This window comes from Diceros bicornis, chromosome 35 (genome assembly GCF_020826845.1).
Source record: "Diceros bicornis minor isolate mBicDic1 chromosome 35, mDicBic1.mat.cur, whole genome shotgun sequence".
Classification (NCBI taxonomy): domain Eukaryota; kingdom Metazoa; phylum Chordata; class Mammalia; order Perissodactyla; family Rhinocerotidae; genus Diceros; species Diceros bicornis.
This window is the reverse complement of record NC_080774.1, coordinates 6,208,142-6,230,211: the sequence shown is the minus strand read 5'-3', so window position 1 is coordinate 6,230,211 and position 22,070 is coordinate 6,208,142. Positions and strand designations below refer to the sequence as shown.

General features: G+C 61.0%; 1 protein-coding gene across 1 annotated transcript in view; it reads right to left on the bottom strand.

The window, feature by feature from the left end:
• NCOR2 (nuclear receptor corepressor 2) overlaps nt 1-22,070 on the bottom strand; it is a 215,602-nt gene that overhangs the window by 114,290 nt on the left and 79,242 nt on the right. The window contains 3 exon segments of the mRNA XM_058531253.1: nt 3,606-3,662; nt 13,192-13,305; nt 17,474-17,653. Coding sequence (XP_058387236.1) covers nt 3,606-3,662; nt 13,192-13,305; nt 17,474-17,653 — 351 coding nt within the window.

The following is a 22,070-nucleotide window of genomic DNA, read 5'->3' as shown; positions in this document are numbered from 1 at the left end:
CAGAGGACTACGGGTCTCACTGGGCTCTCTCGGGTAAACTGAGACCTGGGGGAAGGAAGACTCTGGGCCCAGAGCATCCAGGAGGCTGTTTGTTACCGTGGCGACGGGCCCCGGGCAGCCATCCATCTGGAAGGCGTGCAGGGTGGGGAGGGACCCAGACACATCCTCTGCCAGAGCACAGCTCAGGGGAGGGTGCGAGGGGACCCCAACACCCCTCCTCACCACCCGCAGGGGGCCGCACGAGGCCAGCAAGGCTCCTCTGTCCCGGGAGGGAAGTCCCCCACGGCAGCCATGAGGCGACCTCGGCCCCCGACCCGCAGCTCTCCTCTGCCCCCCACCACCCCTGCCTCAGGAGGAAAACCCCTCCCAGGGACCCGGAGGAGCAGGGCTGCGGTACGACCAGGAAGGCCACCCTCCTTACAGGGGCCTGGCCTGTCGTCGCCCCCTCCATTCCCTCCTCTGAAAATGGGGGGCAGCCCAACCCTCAGAGGCAGAGAGCAGAGGGCACAAGGCGGGAGGCCGAGCAGGACCGTGAAGGCCTGGGCAGACACAGGCGCCATGATGACTGAGGAGGACTGGGTCTCGGGGAGACGAGGGGTCCCCTTCCCCCGACTCCAGCCGCCCCAGGCGGACTGAGCTGGACGGAATGAAAGTCGGCAGGGCCCTCAACCCCCGGTGACACCAGGTTCTTAAAATGACACCTCTGAACAGGAAGGAAACCGCTGACTCGAAGCGGCAGGAGGGGAGGAGGGGGCTGCGGCCACCCACACCCCCACTGTCCCCTCCCCCAGGCCCGGCCGGGTCCCCGGGGCACTGGGATGGGGCGGTGACACAGAGTCCTGCTCAGAGCAGCCAGGCTGTCTTCTCTTCCAACGCAAATGTCTCCTGGGCCCCAGCCTCCCTCCCAGGGGGTCACAGAGCGCCCACCACTACCTTGAGGCGGAGTGGCCTCTCCCTCGGCCGAGTGTCCCCAGCTGCAGAGGAGAGACCCCGGGATTCCCAATGGCGCGGCCCAGTGACCCGAGACCCGGGGTCGGCAGCACCAGGCCCTCCACGGCCTGAGCTCTGATTCCTGGGGGGCATGGAGCAGCCCCTGCAGTGGGTGCACTTCTGGCCACTCGAGCCTTGTGGCGACGAGACCTGTGCAGAGCCGGCCGCAACCCCACGGGCTCAGCACACCTCCCCGCCTCACCTCTTGCTGGGTGACCCCGACACTGCCCTCGCTGAGCCTCATCTAGAACATGGACGGTGACACTTGCACGAGGCCTGACACAGTAGGTCCCTGTCAACGTGAGTCCCCTCCCCAGCCCCACTGAAGGCCACCAAGCCAAGAGCCTACTGACTGAGAGGACTCCAGTGACAGCCACGCAGCCACCAGACACTCCAGACCTCAGCCTCCTGTGCCACCAGCCTTGAGGGAGCCTCCGCTCTGAGACCCCTAAGCAGGGGACGACCCCATACCCCTGAAGACCTAGAAAAGAATCACCGGCTTCTGAGCCCGGCAGACGCCCCGCCTCGCTCACAGGGACGCGGGCCCTGCGTCCCTCACTGGCCTCTCTGGCCTCCAGACCCAGCGACTCCATCCCGCCCCCACTCAGGAGGCCCCCAGGACTCATCAGGTCAGGAAAGGGGAGGGGGGCACCTCCAGGTCTGGAAACAGTTGGGTACCACCTCTAGTCCTCCACCCCTACTGGAAAGAAGGGGAAACTGAGGCAAGCGGCAGCTTCCTGGTGGGAATGGAAAACAGTGCAGCCACCGTGGGGATCGAGTCTCGCAGTGCAAGAGGCTAAACGCAGACTTAACACGATCGGGCAACTCCAGTCCTGGGCCCAGACCCACAAGAAATGAAACATAGGGCCACACAGACAAGCGTCCATTCGTGTTCGTAGCCGCTTTAGCTAGAACGGCCAAAAGCAAAACAATGTAATGCCCATCAGTGCACAGAGGGATAAACTAAACGGGGTCCGTCCGCACGATGGAATGTTATTTGGCCGTAAAAAGGAAGGAAACCACGACACCTGCTACAATGTGGATGGGCCTCGACCGCATGACGCCGAGTGAGAGGAGCCACACACGAAGACCACAGGGCAGGACTCCACCGATACGAAACGTCAGGCCAGGCCAGGCCACAGAGACGGAAAGCAGGTTAGCGGTTGGTTAGATGGGCAGGAGTGGGGGGCGGGAGTAAGGACGTGACAGTTAAGGGCACAGAGTCCTTTTTGAGATGGTGAAATGTTCTCAAATTGTGGAGGTGGCCGTTCACATCTGCAAATATACTAAAACCACTGAATTGTACACTTTAAATGGGTGGATTGTACGGCACGTGAATCACATCTCAATAGAGCTTCTGAAAAGAAAGGCTACCAGAGACATCTCAGAGATGACGCCCAAGGGGGAGCAAGACCCGGGCTGGGAGCCTGCCCCCTCCCGGGAGGGGCGCTGGGCTCTGCCCCCGAACCGTAGGAGCCCCCCTCCCGGGCTCTGCCTCTGAGGGACAGGCGGCAGTGACAGGCCAGCCGCTCCTGGTCCCCAGCGGCAGGAGCAGACAGACCCCAGGCTGAGGAGCAGGCCGAGAGCTCACCCTCCCGAGTGTTCACACGGCCGAAAGCTTCCTCCGGGCGAGGGCCACGCGCGCGAGCCCTCCCCTCGCCTCGCCCGTCACTCTGAAGAGCCCGCTTCCTCACTTCACAGACGGGAGCACCCAGCCCTCCCCCCGGCCGCTCCGCACACTCGCGGGGGGCTGAGCGGAGAGGCTCCCGGTGCGGGAGGCTGTCTTCCCGCCCCTGGGCACACGCACGCCCACCCCATTCCCGCCACGTGCACGAGACCTCACGCCCAGCCCCTGGACACCCAGGGCCGGCCCAGCTCTGGCCGTGTCTCCAGGGGCCGAGGCTTCTGCTCCCGAGGCTCTGGGACTCCAAAGCCACCAGCGGCAGTTTCCATGCCCCCTCATCCCATCTCTGGTGACACATACACGTGCCGGGCGCCTGAGAGAGAAGAGGCCCAGGGCCTGCTTTCCGGCTCTGCTGCCGACATGGCATCTTCCCGTCAGTAAAACAACATCAACAACAGTAATGATAATAATAACAACAGCAGCTAATGCTCAGCACTTACTCTCCATCAGACACTGTGTTCAGTGCTTTACAAAACAGGGTTCATCTTCACTATGACCCAACGGGATATGTGCCATTACTATCCCCATTTTACAGCTGAGGAAACCGAGGCACAGAGAGGTTGAGAGACCTGCTCAGGGTCACACAGCTACAAAGCGGTAGATCTGGGAGGTGAACTCAGACCATCTGGCCCGAAGTATGGGTTTCCCTGCTGAGCTGGACCAGACAGGCCGGACTCCAGTGTGCCACTCTCCTCGCAGCCGGACCAGCTAGGCTTCGGAGGGCAGCAGGAGTGCCACGGCCACCCCCCCCACCCTAGCCGGCCCACCCGCCGCTATCTGCCGGCCCTCTTTTCAGGAGGGTGTATTTCCTGCTTCCTCCAGGCAGTAGACGACTTCCTCCCTCCCCTCCACAGCCCCCCTGCCGCCCGCCCACCTTTCCAGCAGCCCCCCCCAGCCCCCCCCCCCCCCCCCCCCCCGTCCCCCTGCTCACCAGCTCCACCTGCGGCCCCAGGCCTTCCAGAATCCGGTGCGCAGCCTCGGCCTTCTTCTGCAGGGTGACAGAGAAGAGGAGGAATTAGAACACACACACACACACACGCACACGCACACGCACACGCACACGCACACGCACGCACGCACGCACGAGATTATAAATAGAGACCTCCCGGAACAGCAGGCAGCTGCCCAGCCCAGCACGCCAGTCCCCGGCCCTGGGGGTGGGGGGCGCCCCGGGGCCCCCACACGCCCTCCCCAGGCGGGAAACAAACACGGGGGCCTCCATACCCCGCGGGCCCTGGCAAGCCCGCCCAGTTTCGATTCTAACAAACGCGCCGTGTTCTCGGGGGCCACCCCCCAGCCCCCGGGACCGACTCCCTGGGCCCGGGGGCTGCGGGCACAGCTGCTACCAGCCGGCCGACACTGGCAGGCCCAGCACGCCCTCCTCTGCCTTGGAAGCGGGCTGGGTGTCGACAGTGTCCTCAGAGCTGGTGCCGCCAGCGAGGGGGGAGGGCGACATAGAGGCTCAGATACCCTTTCTAGGATTCTTGTGTTTCACAACCATGTGACTATTTCTGAGCTGCCCTGCGGCCTCCCCGCCCCCCTCCACTCACCACCCGGGACTTATTAGGAAAACAGGAACATGTGGCAGAGGGCTCGGTGGCCGTGAATTCAACAGGCTGGACCTCCGGGCTGTGATGGTGGACGCTGCGCCTCGGCCAGACCCCGCCAAGCCCCGCCCGGACCAGCAGGGCCTGCTCGGAGGACATGGGGGGGGGGGGGGCGGCCTGGGCCGGCTGGGGGAGGGGGGACGGGGAGCTGTGGAAGGTGGCTTCAAGGAGCCTTTGTTGGATCCGGGCCACCACGTGCACGGGACAGCAGGGGGCCCACGGCGCACGTGGGAGACCGAGGCCCTCCTCCACCCAGGTGGCCGGGCGCTCCTGACTCAGCCCGACTCGGCGAGGCCGCCCACAACAAGTCCACCATCAGATGGAAACCACCCCCAAGGATCCCCAAACCCAGACCCAGGGAAGGGGTGGCCCAGAGCCCTGGTGAACATGGCTGACCACAGAGCTCCAGGCTCGAGCTCCTGGCGTCACACGGGTGCCGGGGCCAGCCCCCTCCCCCGCCCCGCCCCCGTGTATGTAGGTGGGCTCAAGCTGGCTCCTAGAACTAGCTCGGCCTGGAGCCTGGGCCCAGCCCACCCAGGAACACAGCTATGCTCTCGGCCCCGCCGCGAGAGCCAGAACCCCGAGACCAGCAGCCTCGGAGTGTGGCAGGGGCCGGAAGATCGGGGAGCAAACGCTCACTGCGACTGCCGCCTTACTGAGCAGCTACTCTGAGCCGGGCACTGAGCACACGGCCCGCGTTATTAACGTTTAAATCGTGCGTAAACACAATGCGAGGCAGATACAAGATGTAGCCCGTTTCACAGATGATGAAACTCAGGCACAGAAGGAGGACGTGGGGAAGAAGTCCTTCTGATCTCCAGGCTCCATGAAGGGAGGACGACAAGGGCCAGGTCCCACCCAGACCTTCTCTAGGCTCAGGACCGGCATCTCTGTGCAGAGGGGCAGGGCCCACGCGGACAGCCACCGCAGCCCACCCTGCCCCAGCCGCATCTTGAAGCAGGTGTGTGTCTGCCGCGGGGTACCGAAGATGCGAGAATTCCCGAGCCAGGGCAAGTGAAGGGCTGGGTATGGGGCGGGGAGGGGACAGGGCAGCTCCCCAAACACCCCAACCACCCAGTCAGGACAGGACACAGAATGAAGGAGGCCCAGCCCCCGCCTGCAGGAAACCCGGTCTAGCGGGCAGCCGGTCAAGAGCGGTGATGGCAGATTCGCACACTCGGGGAGAGAAAGGTGCGCGTGGTGTACTGGGGAGGCACACAGCGGGGCGAGTCACTCTATCGGGAAAGGTAACAGGAGAGACACATAGCTGGGTTTTGAAGGATGAATAGGAGTTTGTGTGCATTCATGAGGCTCTGTAGGGATCAGCAGCACTGCCCATCTAGATGAAGGGATGACACCCAACACAGGAGGGCAGGGCTGGAGTGGCTGGGCCACGGGAACTGCCACGTCACACCACTGGGCCTGGGTCTTGGATCTGAACCTGGGGGCCCTGTGGGGGCTCCAGATGCCTACGTCCTAGGAACCATGGTGGATTCCATCTTCGACCACATCCCCACTGTCTCAGGAACACAGGGCCCTGGAGGGGGGCTTCCTGCAGCCCTGGAGAGGAGAGTGCGGAGGAGCCTCGTCCCGACCTGCCCGAGCCGCGGGGAGCCCGGGCAACCCCCAGAGCCCTCTCCCTCACAGACGGTGCGAGAGCCTCTGCTCCTGACAGGCCTCCCCCGCCTCGCTAAGCCCTGAGTGACCCTGGGCCTTCTAAGACGCAACTCAGTTTCCAAAAGACGGCACGGCCACAGCTGACCCAGAAGACGCCTGTCAGGAAACAGCCCTACAGACGCTGCAGCGCCGGCGGCAAGGGCTGCCCGCCAGCCGGCCTGAGTCAAATCCCCTGCTAACCGCGCGGCTGGGGCCTGACCTCGGCTTCCTCACCTGTAAGACGGGCTCACGCGGCTGCTACGGGAACTAAATGGGCCGGCACTCGTGACTCTAAACCCAGGACCTGGCGCACAGTAGGGCTACGTAAGGGCTGGCTCTCACTATTGCCGTTAACAATAACGACAAGGCCACAGCTCAGACCAGGTGGCCCTACATGCATGAGCCCTGTGCTGGGTCCTCTACCTGCTCCCTGTGTCTGGATTCCTGCGGGAACCTCCGCAGAAGGTTCTAGCGTCAGCCTCATCTACACAGGGGGAGCCGAGCCTTGGGTCATGCAGCCGCCTGGAGCACACAGCTCTAGCGGCAAGCAAAGGCTGGGACCCTGCGGGCCCTGAACCTGCTCACACACAGATGCATGCGCGCGCACACACACGCGCGCACACGCACACACCCACAGACACCCCTCTCGGGGCGTTTCCTCCACCTCAGGCCTCCACTCCCCTGCTCCCGGCTTCCTTCCTTCCCCCACCCCCCACTCTCTGGTCCAGGGTGCAGGGGCGGGGGTGGGGAATCTGCTTGTCCAGGCGGAGCTGGGGGTGTCCTGCTCTCGGGCCCCTCCCCAGATGGACTTTCCCTCACATCTGTCCATCAGGCCAAGGTCTGGGAGTCGGCTCGACTCTACCCCTCAGCATGTCACAGCACCTGCTGGGCCTCGGTCTCCCCATCTCCCCCGGGCACCAGACCCCCAGGACTTTGACACGGATGCTCTGCAGGGAGCAAAGGGACATGCACGTTGTCACTTCTCTCTCAACGTCCCTCTGCAGAGGGAGGGGAGACACCCCCTGGAAAGGGGCATGGCCGGGGAACAGACCACAGACTCGGCCCCGCACAGGCTTCTCGCCAGCCCGAGAACCCAAGCCAAACTCCTCGCCAGGGTCCCCAGGACCCCCGGTGCCCAAGGTCACCCTGCGGCCCCCAGAGGACATACTCAGGAGCTCTCGCCGATGTGGGGGGGAGCCCGCCGAGCCCCCCCACGGCTTCCGCCTGCCCCAGGGGCGGGGGGCGGCTGGGTTCCCTCTCAGGGGACCCCAGAATCCACGTGGCCTCCTGATGGCCAGAGAGCCCAGGGCCTGCTAGGGTGTGAAAGACCTTGGTCACCTTTGCAGACAGGTGCTCACAAGCCCCAGGGACCCATGTGTCAAATGCTACGCCTACATCTATAAACACACGTATACGTGTGTGTGCCCCACGGGCCAACTCGTACACACACGCAGTCTCATACGTCTACACAAGGCACGCACAGGTGCAGACATGCATGAAGCAGAAACGCACAACCACATGCATGCCCCACGCACCCCAATTTGCATACACGCACACCGCCACCCACGTGCACCTACACGTGTCACACAGCTGCAGCTGTGCCCATGAACGCACGGCGTACAAATGCACAGATAACCACGGTGTGCCCTACATACCTGACTCATATACACGTGTACTCACACATGCATTCATCCATGGGCCCACTCAAACATGACACACACACGTGCATGGATGCATAAATGCACGAATAATCACATGCCCGGACACGCTGACCACACACACATGTGCACACAGCCACTGACAGGTCCACATGTGTACACGCACGAACGCACACGTGTGATGTATACGTGCCCCATACGAGTTGGCCTGTACACACGTGTATTCACATACATATGAGCACAGCCGCCCATAGTCACATATGCTCATGTGTGCACTGCGCACACACACATATACACGGCTCTCCTCTGGGCAGGGGGACCAGAGCCTCACCCTGACCAGCTCCCTGGCCTGGCCCCCTCCACGGGGCCCCCACGCTAGCTCCTCAACTGCCCCCTGTGGCCTGAGCTCCTCGCCTCACCCTCCAGTCTGCAGAGTGGGGGCAGCACCCAGCTACCCAGAAAGCCCGAGACCCCAGCATCTCGCTCCTGCCCTCCCCCCGACCCCGGGTCCATCACCTGCCAGGGCCCGGTCTGAAGGTGAGCCCTGCAAACGGGCATCGGGGTGCCTGGACCCCCAAGATGCTCTACAGAATGCTCCCTGACCCTGGTCATCACTGAGAGCATCGTTCACTTCGCCCTGCTTAGTCCCAACCACCGTGCTTACAAACTTCACCAGTAAGATGCCCAAAATCTAAGACAAGAAAGACTCGGGTCTCACCCTCCGATCTCCTCGTCACTCAGCAATCGGGGCTCTGCCTCCCTCACCAGCTTCTGATGGGGCCACAGCCCTCTCCACTGGCAATACCCTCCTACCCTTTCCCAATAGTACCCATTTTTGCAGACCAAGCTCAAATCCCATCTCCTCCAGGAAGTCCACCTCAATTGCCCACTGCCCTGAACTCCTACCGCATCAGCGCCACGTGAACCATCCCTCATTTACACATCCCTCACTGCTGCTGCGGCTGTCTGTTTCCTCCAAACTCAGAGCATCAGCATCCTCCGGACCACCCGGTCTCCACCTCCCACCCCACATGCCCTTTGAAGATCAAACGAGACCCCCAGCCCCTCTGCGCCTCTGCCTGGGCTGGGACCCCCACTCGAATGCCCTCCTCCGCCAACGGCCCACCCACCGCTTCCAAGAAGCCTTTCCCAACCCCCCCCCCACCCCGTTCCTGCCCCTCGGGGCCTGCAGCAACTCTGCCTCCTGCTCCGCCATCTGTGTGCACCTGCCCGGCCCCTCCCAGGCCGGCAGCTCCCAGGAGGCAGGAGGAGCCTGGCTCAGCTGCGCCCCCCGCCCCGCCCCAGTGCATGCCGCTGCCGCATCCCTGAGTCCCGAACGGATTTGAACGGATTTGAGCCGGAGCCCCAAACGCAGAGCAGCCGGCGGGGGAGGAGGCTGCGCTTTCCAGCAGGCGCGGCATTTAGAGCCGGACCCTTGTCGCTGCCTCTGGGGGAACCAGCGGGGAAGGAAGGAGGGTTAAATTCAATCCTACTGATCCCCCAGGAGCGGGAAGTCCTGGCTGCTCTTGCAAAGGCAGCTGAGGGGGCCCCGCCCACCCCCCTCCAGCCCCTGGGGTCCAGCCCAGGCGGAGGGGCTTCCCTCACCTCCACTGGGGCTGGGGCCAGTCTCACACCCCAAACCAGAGTCTCCCCTCCCCTCTGCCATCCTTCATCTGTTCAACAAGCACTTAGTGAGCACCTACTGTGTGCCAGGCTCTGTTCCAGGTGCCGGGGACACAGCGGGAATAAAAGGGACCAAAAGCCCTGCCCTCCCGGCACTGCTGCACAATACATGGAATGAACAAATAAAACAGGAACCACGTCCTGCGAGAACAAGAGCGCAGAGAAAACCAGAGCCGGGAAGAGGAGGAGCGGGGTTCCAGGGTTCTCAGGATTAAACAGAGGGTCAAAACGGGCTGGAAAGGGGACATCTGAGCAAAGACCTGAAAGATGAAGAGCTAGCCCAGCGGGAAACAGGAGCCTCAGGTGGAGGGTGCAGCCAGTGCAAAGGCCCTGAGGCAGGAGCGCGCCTGGGTGTCCAGGAAGAACAAAGCCCGAGGGGCTGGGCAGAGAGAGCGGTAAATGAAAGGAGAGACGGGGGATCGGGGTCAATGAGGGCAGAAATCCCCAGATTATCGGTGTGCCCACGTGTGGTTCCGTGGGTGTGATTATGTCTCCCCCACCAGGAAGTCAACACGAGTGGGCTGGGCCCAAGGTCACCGCTGCGTCCCCAGGGCCTGGAACAGTGGCAGGCCCAGAGCAGGCGTCCAATGACAGGCTGCTGAATGAATGGATGGACGGATGGATGGAAGGACAGGACGAGTGTGACCACCAGTGGGGTGGGGCCTGCTCTCAGAATCCCAGGAACCAGGGCTGAGTCCTCGCCCACCACCCACCAGCCGTGAGGCCTCAGGAAACTGCCCAGAGCCTCCGCATCCCCATCTGCAAACAGGTGTGTGGGGGGGGGTGGGGAAGGCCCGGGACCCCACGCCATCAGGACACGTTGAAATGGAATCAGCGTAAACGGCCACAGAGCCCCAGCCTGAGGTGCTGGCGCAGAGAGGGCGATGCCAGCGCTCGGGACCCCGACGCGGTCCTCACAGCCGGTGGGGGCACATGCTGCAGTGCCTAGCCAGCCTCCACTCCCCCACCTCTGATCTAGTCCCCCGGGCAGGGTGGGCCTAAGACCCGGCCCTGACCAATCCATGCAGCCAACCCCCGGCCTCAGTATTAGCTGAGGATGAGCACGTGACTCCAGCCAGCCAATGAGAGCCAACCCCAGGACTGTAGCTGAGACACCTGGGGAAGAGTTCCCTATCTGCCCTGGGAGGGTGATGGGGCCTGGCGTTGCTGGCAGCCGTTTTTCCACGTCCTGGGGAACCCTGCCTGAGAATGACGTTGGCAGAGAGGAAGCGGAGATAGGGAGCGAGAACCCCCAAACGGCTTTATTTGAGCACCTGGATCCACCCATACCTGAAGTGGACTAACACCGACTTTCATTACAAGACTCCATAACCCTGTCTTTAGCCTCAAGCAGTCTGAGCTGAGTTTTCGTCTCTCGTATTTAAGAGTCTCATCTTACTGGACCTTCCCTGGCACCTCCCTTTCGAGTTTGCAAAGCCCTCCCAGCCACTATCTCAGTCACATCAGCTCTGTGACCTCAAGAGTGTGGCTGGGACCCAGAGCAACCAGAGATCTGAACTGAAATAAACCACCCAGCTCCTCAGGGCGTGGGCTGGACCGGAATCCAAGCCCCTCACCCCCACCCACGCAGAAGCTGCAGAAAATGGGGCAGGAGGACGGGCAGTTCTGGCAGAAAGACCACCCAAGTAAGAACAGGGAGGGGGTGTCAAGGGCTATTGGGGCAGGGGCAGGGCTGAGGCCAAGGAGCTGAAGACCAATCACATCTGCAGCCACAGCTCTTTGGGGAGAAACCATGAGACACGGAGGGGACCCCACATTACTGCTGAGATAAAGCCCTGGGAAACGGAGGCCTGTCACTGGGAGGGGGGGTAGAGTAGGCACCCTGCAGAGGGCACCGAAGACCCGTGCCTGGAGCCCACCTGGCCGGGGAGGGCTGGGCTCCAGCCTGCTAGAGTCTGCTGGTTCCCAACAGGCTGAGCCCCCAACAAGGGCCAAGAGCACTGTGGTGACGTCCTGGGCAAAGCCACCAACGTGCCTCCACAGCTGCTACAGACAACTATGCCTGCTCTCCCAATGGAGGATCAGGGAGGGTGGGCAAAGGGGCTGCCTGGGGTGACACACGTACAAGCCCTGTCCTTGTCCCCTCCACCACAGGCTCCTGGAGCCCGCTCAATCCTGGCTCCGAGTCCCAGCCTCAAAGCTCACTTGCTGTGCAATCTCAGGCAAATCAACTTCCCTCTCTGAGCCTCGGTTTCTTTATGAGTGAAAGGGAGAGAATAACAGCACCTGTTTCATACAGGTCTGGAGAGGATTAAATGAAATCACTCAAAACATAAACAATAACAAGAAGAAAAGAACAATGATGACTATGATGATGACAACAATCACAGCACAGCTGGCACGTCTTCAGTGCCAAGTACTGTTCTAGGACACTCCATACTGAACTCACTAATCCCCACACCACTGTACCAGGTAGGTGCTATAATTATCATCATTTTGCAGGTGAGAAACATGAGTCACAGAGAGGTTATGTGATTTGCCCAAGGTCACGGAGCCAGGAAGGGGTAGAGATGGGATCTGCACCCAGGACATCTGGCTAAAGCACACATGGCCCCTCAACTCTCCTATCACTATGATTGTTATTAGTGTCACTTGGGGAGGGGGAAAGGGCATGGGAGGGTGACCAGCCCACAAGGCCCCCAGCAGCCTCAGTCTCAGGCTGCATCTATTGCTGCTTCAAGAGGCAGAGGCATAGCCACACCAGTTGATCCAGGAGTTCCCTGCCTGGAGCTACAGCCACAGGCCCAACCACGTGTTCCCAGGCTCCAGAGCAGACATGCAGCCCCATCTGGACTCTGGGCACTGATCTGGCAGCCAGGGGCAGATCCCACAGCAGAGAAGGCTGGGAAGGGTGGCTAGGAGCCCTGGGCAGGAGGGGGACCAGAGGAGCCAAGGCAGGGAGGAGAGATCCCCCATCTGTCACACGTCACTGTGTGACCTCAGACAAGGACCAGTCCCTCTCTGGGCCTCAGTTTCCTCATCTGTAAAATAAGGGAGGGGACTCAGCACACACAGGCCCTAAGCACACCTGGAAAGAGTCAACTGGAAATCAGGGAAGCCGAGCTCTCATTAGCTTGATGGGGATGACGGGGAGCTCACCACCACACCAGATACCAGGGTCTGCTTCGGGGCAGCTCAGGCCCTGCAGGTTCAGCCCCTGGAGACACTCTGCTCTGGGCACCGTGAGCCCCCCGCAGCGACTGAGCCCCCCCACACGCCCAGCAGCTGCCCGCCTTGGATCCCCGGAGCCTCCACAGCCCCCACAGCCCCTGTGTTCAACCATCCCAAGGCCCTTCTGGGCTAAATGTCAGCAGAGGCCCGTGCTGACCATTCAGGCCCTGGATCCCAACAGCCCGCGGGTTCAAATCCCAGGTCCACCACTTCCCAGCTGTGTGACTTTGGATAAGTCACTTAACCTCTGGGTCTCCGTTTCTCCCTGTATTAAATGGAGACGATTACTGTACCCACCCTCCTAGGAGTGCCCATCGCCCGAGGAGGAGCAGCTCTTCAGTCATGCTCGCTGTTGTTCTTGATAATAATATGACCACTGTCTTCCCCGAGTGCCTCAGTGACTGCCCATCCCTCACTGACCACGGGCCCCTGAAGCTCTCCCGCGACCGAGGCCCACGTCTCCATGCTGCATCCCCCAGGCCAGCCACAGGCCACCCAGTCCACACGTCTGAGCATAACGGCCACGGCCACACCAAGACGAGTCTCCACTGGCCGCCCTGCCCCCTCCCCGACTCACAAACCCAGGTCTGTGGGGGGGGGGGAGGTCACAGGCCCCCATTTCACAGGTAGGAAGACCGAGGCCCAGGGAGAGCCAGACCCTCCAGGGTGACACCCGCCTCCCACCCGGCGGGGGCCCCGGGGAGTGGGCGACGGGGCGTACCCGGTTCTCGTCGTAGATGATCTGCACCAAGCTGCGGTGCTTCGACTCGATGGGCGGCGGCGACACGGGCTTCTCGGGCTCGGGCGGCTTGGCGGCCTCCTCCTCCAGCTGTTGCTGCGGGAAGGGAGAGCGTGGTGAGCACGGCGGGCGGAAGGAGGAGGCGGCCCCCACACCCGGGCTGCTGGCCGCGCACAGGAAGTCAGGCTGCCGCTCACCATTTCCTCTGAGTCACCCCGGGACTCCGGAGAGGCCCCGGCTCACGCGGGGACGGCCCGGCCCGGGGCCACCTCCCGCCTCCAGGCTCTGCTGCCAGCCTCCCGGGTTCAAATCCCGCCCTGGTGACATCACTATGTGAGCACATGCAGGCAGCCTCACCCGCTGTGCCTCAGTTTCCCCATCTGTAAAACGAGGCTATTGCTGTGCCTCCCCATAGGGCGGGGTGAGGAAAGGATGAGCTAATGCCCGCACAGTGCAGCCTGGGGCTCACTACAGGCCGGCCGTTTTTATCCATTATCATCACCACCGGCACCATCACATCAGGAGAGGCCATGTAGACTCTGGAGCCACACTGTCCAGACTGGAACCCTGTTTCTACTACCTACTTGCTGTGTGACCTTGGGAAGCTACTCAACTTCTCTGAGCCTTGCTTTCCTCATCTGGAAAATGAGGACAATTAAAGTTTCTACCCTGGAGAGCTGGCATGAGGATTAACTGAGCTGAGCCACGCAAAGCAGTCAGCACCCAGCGAGCAGCTTCTCCTCATCATCACTGTCATCGTCACCTGCCCTGGGGGCTTCACCCTGGGCCCTCCTCCTGCAAACACCATAAGGGGCATCCCTTCATGCTGCATCTGCTTAAACCAAAAATGAACAAAGACCAGAGAGAGCTTAAGACACTGGCCCAGGGTCACACAGGAGGCCAAGGCGCAGGTGTGCAGTCTGACAGGGCATCTTGGGTGAGATTAGAACACTGCTCTCTGCTGGTAATGCACACACAACCTGTCCGTGACCGTGGAGCAACCATTATGAACCAAAAAGGCAGCCAAGAGGACAGCAGCACGGAAAGAGCCAGAAAATCCAGTCTGGGCTTCTGCCGGCACAAAGGCCTGGCAGTTGAGCCGAGCTGCCTCAGCCCCACAGCGACCTCTGGTGGCGGCTTCCAGGGGGGCAGCCAGCACTGGCAAAGCATCAAAATCCTTCCAAAAAGTGTAAAACAGACAAAGCGAAGAAATGGAAGAAGTTCACAGGCAGAAAGGGCAGATGGAAGGAGAGTTCTCCCCGCCCAGTGAGGGCCCCTCCTGAGGCCCCTGAGACACGCACAGAGACCTTGCTAAGAACTCTGCCAGGTCGGGCCCGCCCCGTGGCTTGGTGGTTAGGTGCGCGCGCTCCGCTACTGGCGGCCCGGGTTCAGAACCCGGGCACACACCTACGCACCGCTTCTCCGGCCATGCTGAGGCCGCGTCCCACATACAGCAACCAGAAGGATGTGCAGCTATGACATACAACTATCTACTGGGGCTTTGGGGAAAAAAAAGGAGGAGGATTGGCAGTAGATGTTAGCCCAGGGCCAGTCTTCCTCAGCAAAAAGAGGAGGATTAGCATGGATGTTAGCTCAGGGCTGATCTTCCTCACAAAAAAAAGAACTCTGTCAGGCCCAGATGCCGACCTCGCTCCATCGCTCACGAGCTCTGCGGCCCTGGGCAAGTCACTGGACCTCTCTGACCCTCAGCGTCTTCCTCAGAGAAAGCCGGGAGGAACAGCGCCTACCCCTAAGGCTGTTCTGAGGATCAGAGGAGATGAAGTCCCTAGACCACACAGCTTGATAAAACCGGCTGTCCAACACAAATCAAACCCGTGAGACCCCTCACACCCCCCAGGACGGCTGTGATAGAAAGAAGGGGAACAACGAGAGCTGATGAGGACGTGGAGAAATCGGGACCCTTGTGCACTGCTGGTGGGAAGGTACAATGGGGCAGCTGCTGTGGGCACAGTCTCGCGGCTCCTCAAAGAGTTAAACACAGAGTCGCCTGGGGAGCCGGCAATTCCACCCCGGGTGCAGACCGGGAAGAACCGAAGCAGGTGCTCAAAGAAAACCTGACACGATGTCCACAGCAGCACCGGTCACCACAGTCAAAAGGTGGACACAACCCAAGTGCCCACCGCCAGCCGGCGGATGAACAGAACGGGGTCCACCCACACACGGAACACGAGTCGGCCATCCGGGAACGGAGCGCCGACACAGCTAGGACGCGCAGGCCCTCGAGAACAGGACGGCGGGTGAGCCGCCGCCAGAGGCCACGCCGTGCGCCCCACTCACGCGACGAGTCCAGCACAGGCGAACCCACAGAGAGCAGACGGTGGCTGGGGGAGGGAGCGGGCAGTGACTGAGGATGGGCGCGGCGTCTCGTTCTGGGTCAGGAAAACGTCTTGGAACTAGACAGAGGTGACGGCTGCACAACACCTTGAACCTGCTCAATGCCACTGCATGGTTCGCTTCAAAAGGAGTCATTTTATGTTTTGTGGATTTTAGCTCAAGGAAAATGCCAAAGTGGAACTAAAACAAAATCTGGTTCTCCAGGGCTGCCCTGAGCCGCAGTCACGGACGTGTCCACACCACCTGTAGCGTTGGCCTCCTCCCAAAGCCAGGCCCGAAGGAACCGGAGGTGCCCTTACTCCACTGGGCTTGGCGATGCTGGCCTGACCCCACCGGGGCCCAGCCTCTCTCGGGCCGCCTGGGCCGCCATCTTAGAAGCCCACCCACTGCCCCAGGGCGGGGACAGCTAGCCGAGCCTCACTGGCTGGCCCCACTGCTGGACCGTCCCCAAGTCCCAGCTCCTCCCTGCAAGTGACAGCCCTGATGATGCCATCCCTCCCCCGTCCCTCCTCCCAGACCCACTTGCAGGGCCCTAGATTGGCATCGGCCTTTACTCTGCGGCCCACAGTGGCCACGGCGGGCCCTTGACGACAGGGAGCCCACAGTCCCTTACCCGGAAGGACCAGTGTGAGCTGCTTCCCCCAGGGGCGAGCCGGACGCTCCCCAGGTCACGACAGTGTCACACGACTCACTCAATGGTTTGAACGAGCACCTCCTAGTGCCGCCCAGCTGGGGCAGGGCAGTCCAGAGGGAGACAAGGACCCTGGCCTTATGGGGCGGGAGGAGGCCATGCCGGACCACGGCAGGACACATAGAACTCAAATGGCGGTGCCAGAGGTGGCAAAGACTGCCTGCAAAGGCCCAGAAGTAAATACTTTTGGCTCCGCCGACCCCATGGTCTCTGCTGTGACCATTCGATTCTGCCTCTGTGTCGAGAAAGCAGCCACAAACAATACGTGAACGGACGTGGCCGGGTGCCAACAAATCTTTATTTACCAAAACAGGCATCAAGCCGGATTTGGCTGGACCTGCTGAGCCCCAGGATGGAGGACGGCTGGGGGGTGAGGGCTCCTGTAAAAGGCTGGGGAGGGCTCTCTGTGGAGGGGACATCTGAGCAGAAACCCCAATAATGCCAGGGAGGAAACCATGAAGAGAGTTGGGAAAAGGCAGACTATCAATTAACGTTAAAAATACAATTATAAAATTAATATTACACAGAGTTACATTAACTTTTCTTTGGTTTCACCAGTCACAAGGTGGGTTTATTTTTAACCACATGACGTTGTTCTGTTCCCTTCTCACAACCCTGTGAGGTGGTGGCACGCCTGTGCCCATTTTTCAGACAAGGAAACAGAGGTTCAGAGAGGTGACTGCTCCGAGGAGAGTGAGGAGGCCCGGCCCATTCAGATGCCAGGGCCGGGGCCAGGGGAGGCTGCCCCTCACCTGGATGAGGACAGCGAAGCACAGAGAAATAACCGCCCACCCCCCACAGCCAGGAAGGGGCAGAAACTCGACCTGAACCTGGGCAGCCCGGCCGTAAATCCTGACCTCTGACCTCGCCATGCTGTCCAGCACGGCAGCTGCACGGGCCATGCGAGTGCAAATTTTGTTTCATTCTAATTAAACTCAACTGAAGGTTCAGTTCCTCGGCCGCACTGGGCTCATTTCAAGTGCTCAACGGTCACACATGGCCAGTGGCCACCACTGGACAGCACAGACCTAGAGCATTTCCTTCACTGGACAGCACTGCACCAGACAAGACAGCGCCCTCGTCCAACAAACGTAAAGGACACGGAACCAGCCAGCAGGCAGGCGAGGCTCGGCGCGTGCGCACGGCCGTTACCAGCGCTCTCTGCGCGGCCGCCCCGCTGGACCGGCGGCTCAGGGCCGCCACCCCCGGTGCCCACACCTGCTTCCGCTTCAGCTTGGAGATCTGCTGCTCCACCATGGTGATCTCCCGGTCCACGCGGTCCATGCTCTGGATCAGCTCCTCCTTGGAGAGCCGCGGAGGGACCAGCTCCAGCTCCGGGTCGGCGTGCGGGGGGCTGGGCGGAGACACCGGCTCCAGCTTGCCGCTCAGGCTGCGGTCCTGCGGCGGAGAAGAAACAGGCCTGGGCTCAGCATGGGGGGCACCCCCAGCCAGCCGCCCCCAACACACCTCCAGACTCCAGCCCTGACTTCAGGCCCCAGCACACCGGACATCTGGCAGCCCCCCGTCCCGGTCACAGGAACGCGCACCGACTCCACCTCCCGCCTTTGCCCTCACTGGTCCTCCGCCAGGTGTACCCTTCCCAGCCCGTCGCCCATCCTCCAAAGCTCAGATCCTTTCTGTCCTCCTGCAGGAAGGCCTCCCAGCCCCCCTAAGTCGTGAAGCCCTCCCTCTTCTCTTCCCATACGAGCCTCTCTCTTCCTCCACTCACCCTGTGTCCTCCCACCAAACCAAGATCCCCGAGAACAGACACCAGGACCCCTGGCCTCCGTCCCCCCAAGGCCTGGCCTCGGCTGACCCTCCATGGACATTTATTCACCACGCTCAGTCCGAACCAGCAAGTTACAGAAGAGCATACACAGTGCAAAGCCGGTTTGTAGAAAACACACACACACACAGGAAAACCCCGAGAAAGGGGTGCAGGCTTGTCGGATGTAGTCATCTGGGCAGCGGGGAGGGGGCACCTTCACTTTCTTCTCTTTATTCACTAGCCTTTCTCCGCTCTTCGTTCTCTGAGCATCACTCTGTGTCATAACGTTGTTCTCAAAAAGGTGTTGAACAAACAAAGGAGCCCTTCACTGGGTAGCCATCGACTCCTTCACCCACTACAGGCTAGCGAGCCCCAAGCTGCGCTGGGGACACGCCGGGGAGGAGGGGAACCCCGGTCCTCGCCTCCGGAGGGCCCACCGGCACGGCTCTGGGCTCACATCTCCGCCCGCTCTGCCACTTCCCAACTCCATGACCACAAGCGGACCACGCGACCACTGGCTGCCTCGGTTTCCCTATCTGTACAACGGGGCAACCCCCACCTCCCAGGCTGCTGTGGCTTGACGAGTTAGCGCGTGCCGAGAGCTCAGCTCAGAGCCGCGCATGCAGCAGGCGCTGCTCCAGCGCTGGCTGGGATGGTCCCGCCCCAGAGCTCAGGCCTGGCAGCCGCCGGAACCCGCCCCCACCCCCGCCCCCGCCCAGCCCGTCCTCAAGGCCAAGCCGGCAGCTGCTGGCAGAGGCGGCCGGGGGGCTCCAGGCGTCGCCTCCCTGCCCCGCGGCAGCTGCACCAGAGGACAGAGGACACATTATTCCCCGGGACAACGGCAGCCCCGGGGGCTGCCGAGTGCCCCCCAGGACTAGCAGAGGCCGTGCCACCATCCGTCCACCTCCCACCCCCGGGTCTCGGCCCTCCCCACGCACACAGACCCCACGAGGCCCAGGGCCCAGGGGTCTCGGACCACAGTGGGTCGCCTCCTGGCCTCACAGTCTCCACCTGAGGCACGGGGAGAGCTGCAGTGGGCCTCCCAGGCCCTCTACACGCCCGGACCCTCGGGGAAATGCAGAAAAGCCTCAATTCCCTCAACCGGCCCGACATGGCCCGCCACGCCGCTCAGGCCCCCTCCACAGGGATGCCCCAGGAATTAAACCAGGTGCCCCCAACGCTCAGCCCAGCCCAGGCCTCAGCACACGCCACCCACCAGACCCCCACTGCAGCCCCACTGCCCAGATGCAGAAACAGGACCGGAGCACACGCCGGCCGCTGCTCTAAGCCGGGAAAAATATTGGGAAAATGTTTCAGTCTTTGCATTTCGGTCTCTGTCCAACTACTCACCCACCACTGTACTGGGGAAGCGGCCACGGACGAGACACTAACAAACGGGGGTGGCTGTGTGACAATAAAACTTTATTTACAAACACAAGCTGAGGGCCAGTTTGCCGACCTCCCCTCCAAACAATTCACACGTCTTAACTCACATAATTGTCACCAACACCCTGGGAGGTAGGAATGCTCTTTCCCCCATTTTCCACATGAGGAAACTAAAGCCCAGCGAGCTTCAATGACGTGCCCACGTCACCAACCACATAGCGATGGACCCTGGCTTGGAGGGCATGAGAGGGAGGAGGCCAGGCCTCAGTCGGAACTCTCCGGAGAGGGCAGGACACTAGAGCAGGCTGCAGGGGCTTCCACAGCAGAAACAGGATCTAGGCCACGCAGTCATTCATCCCACAGAACTGCCTGGTGGGGCAGCAAAGTGAGAAGAAGATCCCCTCCAGGGTCCAGGACCCCAGAAATTAGAGGCAAAACCGTGTGTGGAAGAAAAGTTCCCCAAAAGTACTCAGGAGTGTGTGTGTGGGGGGCCCTAACTGCTCCCCCACAGGAGGGTCGAGCTGGTGGACACAGGGGCCGAGGGCACCTCACCTCGCACACTCTGACACCTCCAGGCCTTTGCACAAGCCGTCCCCTCTGCCCGGGGTGCCGACTCCTCATTCGTGTGGCTGAAATCAGACCCCCTCCCTCGCCACCTCCCCCGCCCCTGCCAGAGACCAGCCCTGCCCTCCGTGTCCCGGGGCACCTGGCTGGGCTCTCCCCGCAGCCTCATTCATGGCTCAGGGCTCCTGAGACACAAGGTGGTGGTGACACGGTTCCGGTTACCTGCTGCAGGAAACGTCTCAACTTCCCCAGGGATCTTCCCCGGGGCCAAGAAAGGAGACGAACAGGACAAGAATGAGGTCCGTGGACAGAGACGCTTTGGGGGCCGGGACACCCCAACACTGCCCATCCAACCCGGCAACAGTTCTCAAAAGCGACATTAGCAAAAAGAAGGTTTCCATCCCCAAAGCTGACAGGGGCAGTGCAAGGGTTAAATGGCGCAGGGGACAACCGCTAGGAACTGTGGGAAAAGCTGCTGGAAACTCCTCCTTCAATTCTCACCGGGCACAAGCCGGCTTCTTCTGCGGCTTCAGGTTTAGCTTTTATTCTCACCAGAAACACACAAGCGGGCTCGTGCACTGAGGAACAGACAAACCGTGGTCCGTCCACACACCGGAACACAGTTCCAGCATGAAGAGGGAGGAGGCGCTGACGCACGCTACGGCGTGGACGAACCTTAAGACGTGATGGGGGTGAGAGAAGCCGACACAAGAGGCCACACGCGTGTGATCCCACTGACGCGAAACGTGCGGAAGAGGCAAATTCAGACAGAAAGCAGACTCGTGGTGGCCAGGGGCTGGGGGAGGGGGTTGGGGAGTGAGTGCTGATGGGGACGGGTTTCCCTTGGGTGATGAGAATGTTCTGGAACTAGTAGAGGTGGTGGTTGCACAACACTGCGAATGTACCAAATGCCACTGAATTGACCACTTTAACACGGTTAATTTCACCTCAACTTAAACAGAAGATGTACACCCAGGGGGCAGAGGGCGCTTCCTCTGTGCTGGGTTTTCCAGGAATGGGACCGAGGAGCTCGGCCACTGGGCCTCCAGATGGTTCTCTCGACGGCCACTGGCCTTCATTTCAGCCCAAACCCGCAGGAGGAAAACAACCAACCGACAACCCCGCCCGTCACCAGGTGGCGGTTGGCACGGTTCACCCCGTCACAGGCCCTCGGTGTAGAGATTCAGGCCAGCGTGGAAAAGAAAAACTCATGATGCAAAATTAAGACACAGAGGCAGCAAAAGCCTGGGGCTGGAGAGGGTCCCCGAGGCTCCCTCAGGCCCTGCCACCACCCTGCTCCAGGAAGGGGCCCCAGTCACAATGACATGTTCCAGGACGGGCACGGGCCCCCTCAAAGGCAAAGAGGAAAACAGCTTTGGGCTAGAAATGTGGAGACAGGGTACGCTCTCTCTTTGCTAGCCTTGATCGTGGAAAGAGGAAGGCCTGGAGTCCTGCCTTCCTGTTAACCCACCAAGACCACGCGGAAAATGGCAGAGCCAAGAGGTGGACAGACCCATTTGCAACAACACGGATGGACCTGGAGGGTATTATGTTAAGTAAAATGAGCCAGAAAGAGAAAGGCAAACAAGGCATGATTTCATTCATATGTGGAAGATAAACCAACACACGCACAGACAGAACTGTTTGGTGGTTACCAGGGGCTAGGGGGGTGGGGGGTGGGCACAAGGGGTGCAGAAATGCACTCATATGGTGACTGACAAACAATAACGTACAACAAAAATTTCACAATAAAATAAATAACTAAATAAATAAAAGAGGTGGACAGAGATGGGGACCTGATAACATCATGTCACCCGGGTCAAGCTGTGCCTGAAGCCAAGAACTCCCTGGATTTCAGTTATATGAGCCAGGACTCGTGTTTAAGCCAGTCTGACATGGGTCTCCTGTCCCTTTCAGCCAACAAAGGGTCTTTCAGAAATGGTGCTGTTGGTGACGACTCTAAAGTCCCCTCAAACAAAGTTTGGTGAATTCCAAAGGAACCCCTGATGCCACGAGACTCCAGAGGCTCAGGGGCAGGGAAGCATCACAAAACAACATTTCCATATGAAAAAAGAACACAGCCGGGGGCAGGGGGGA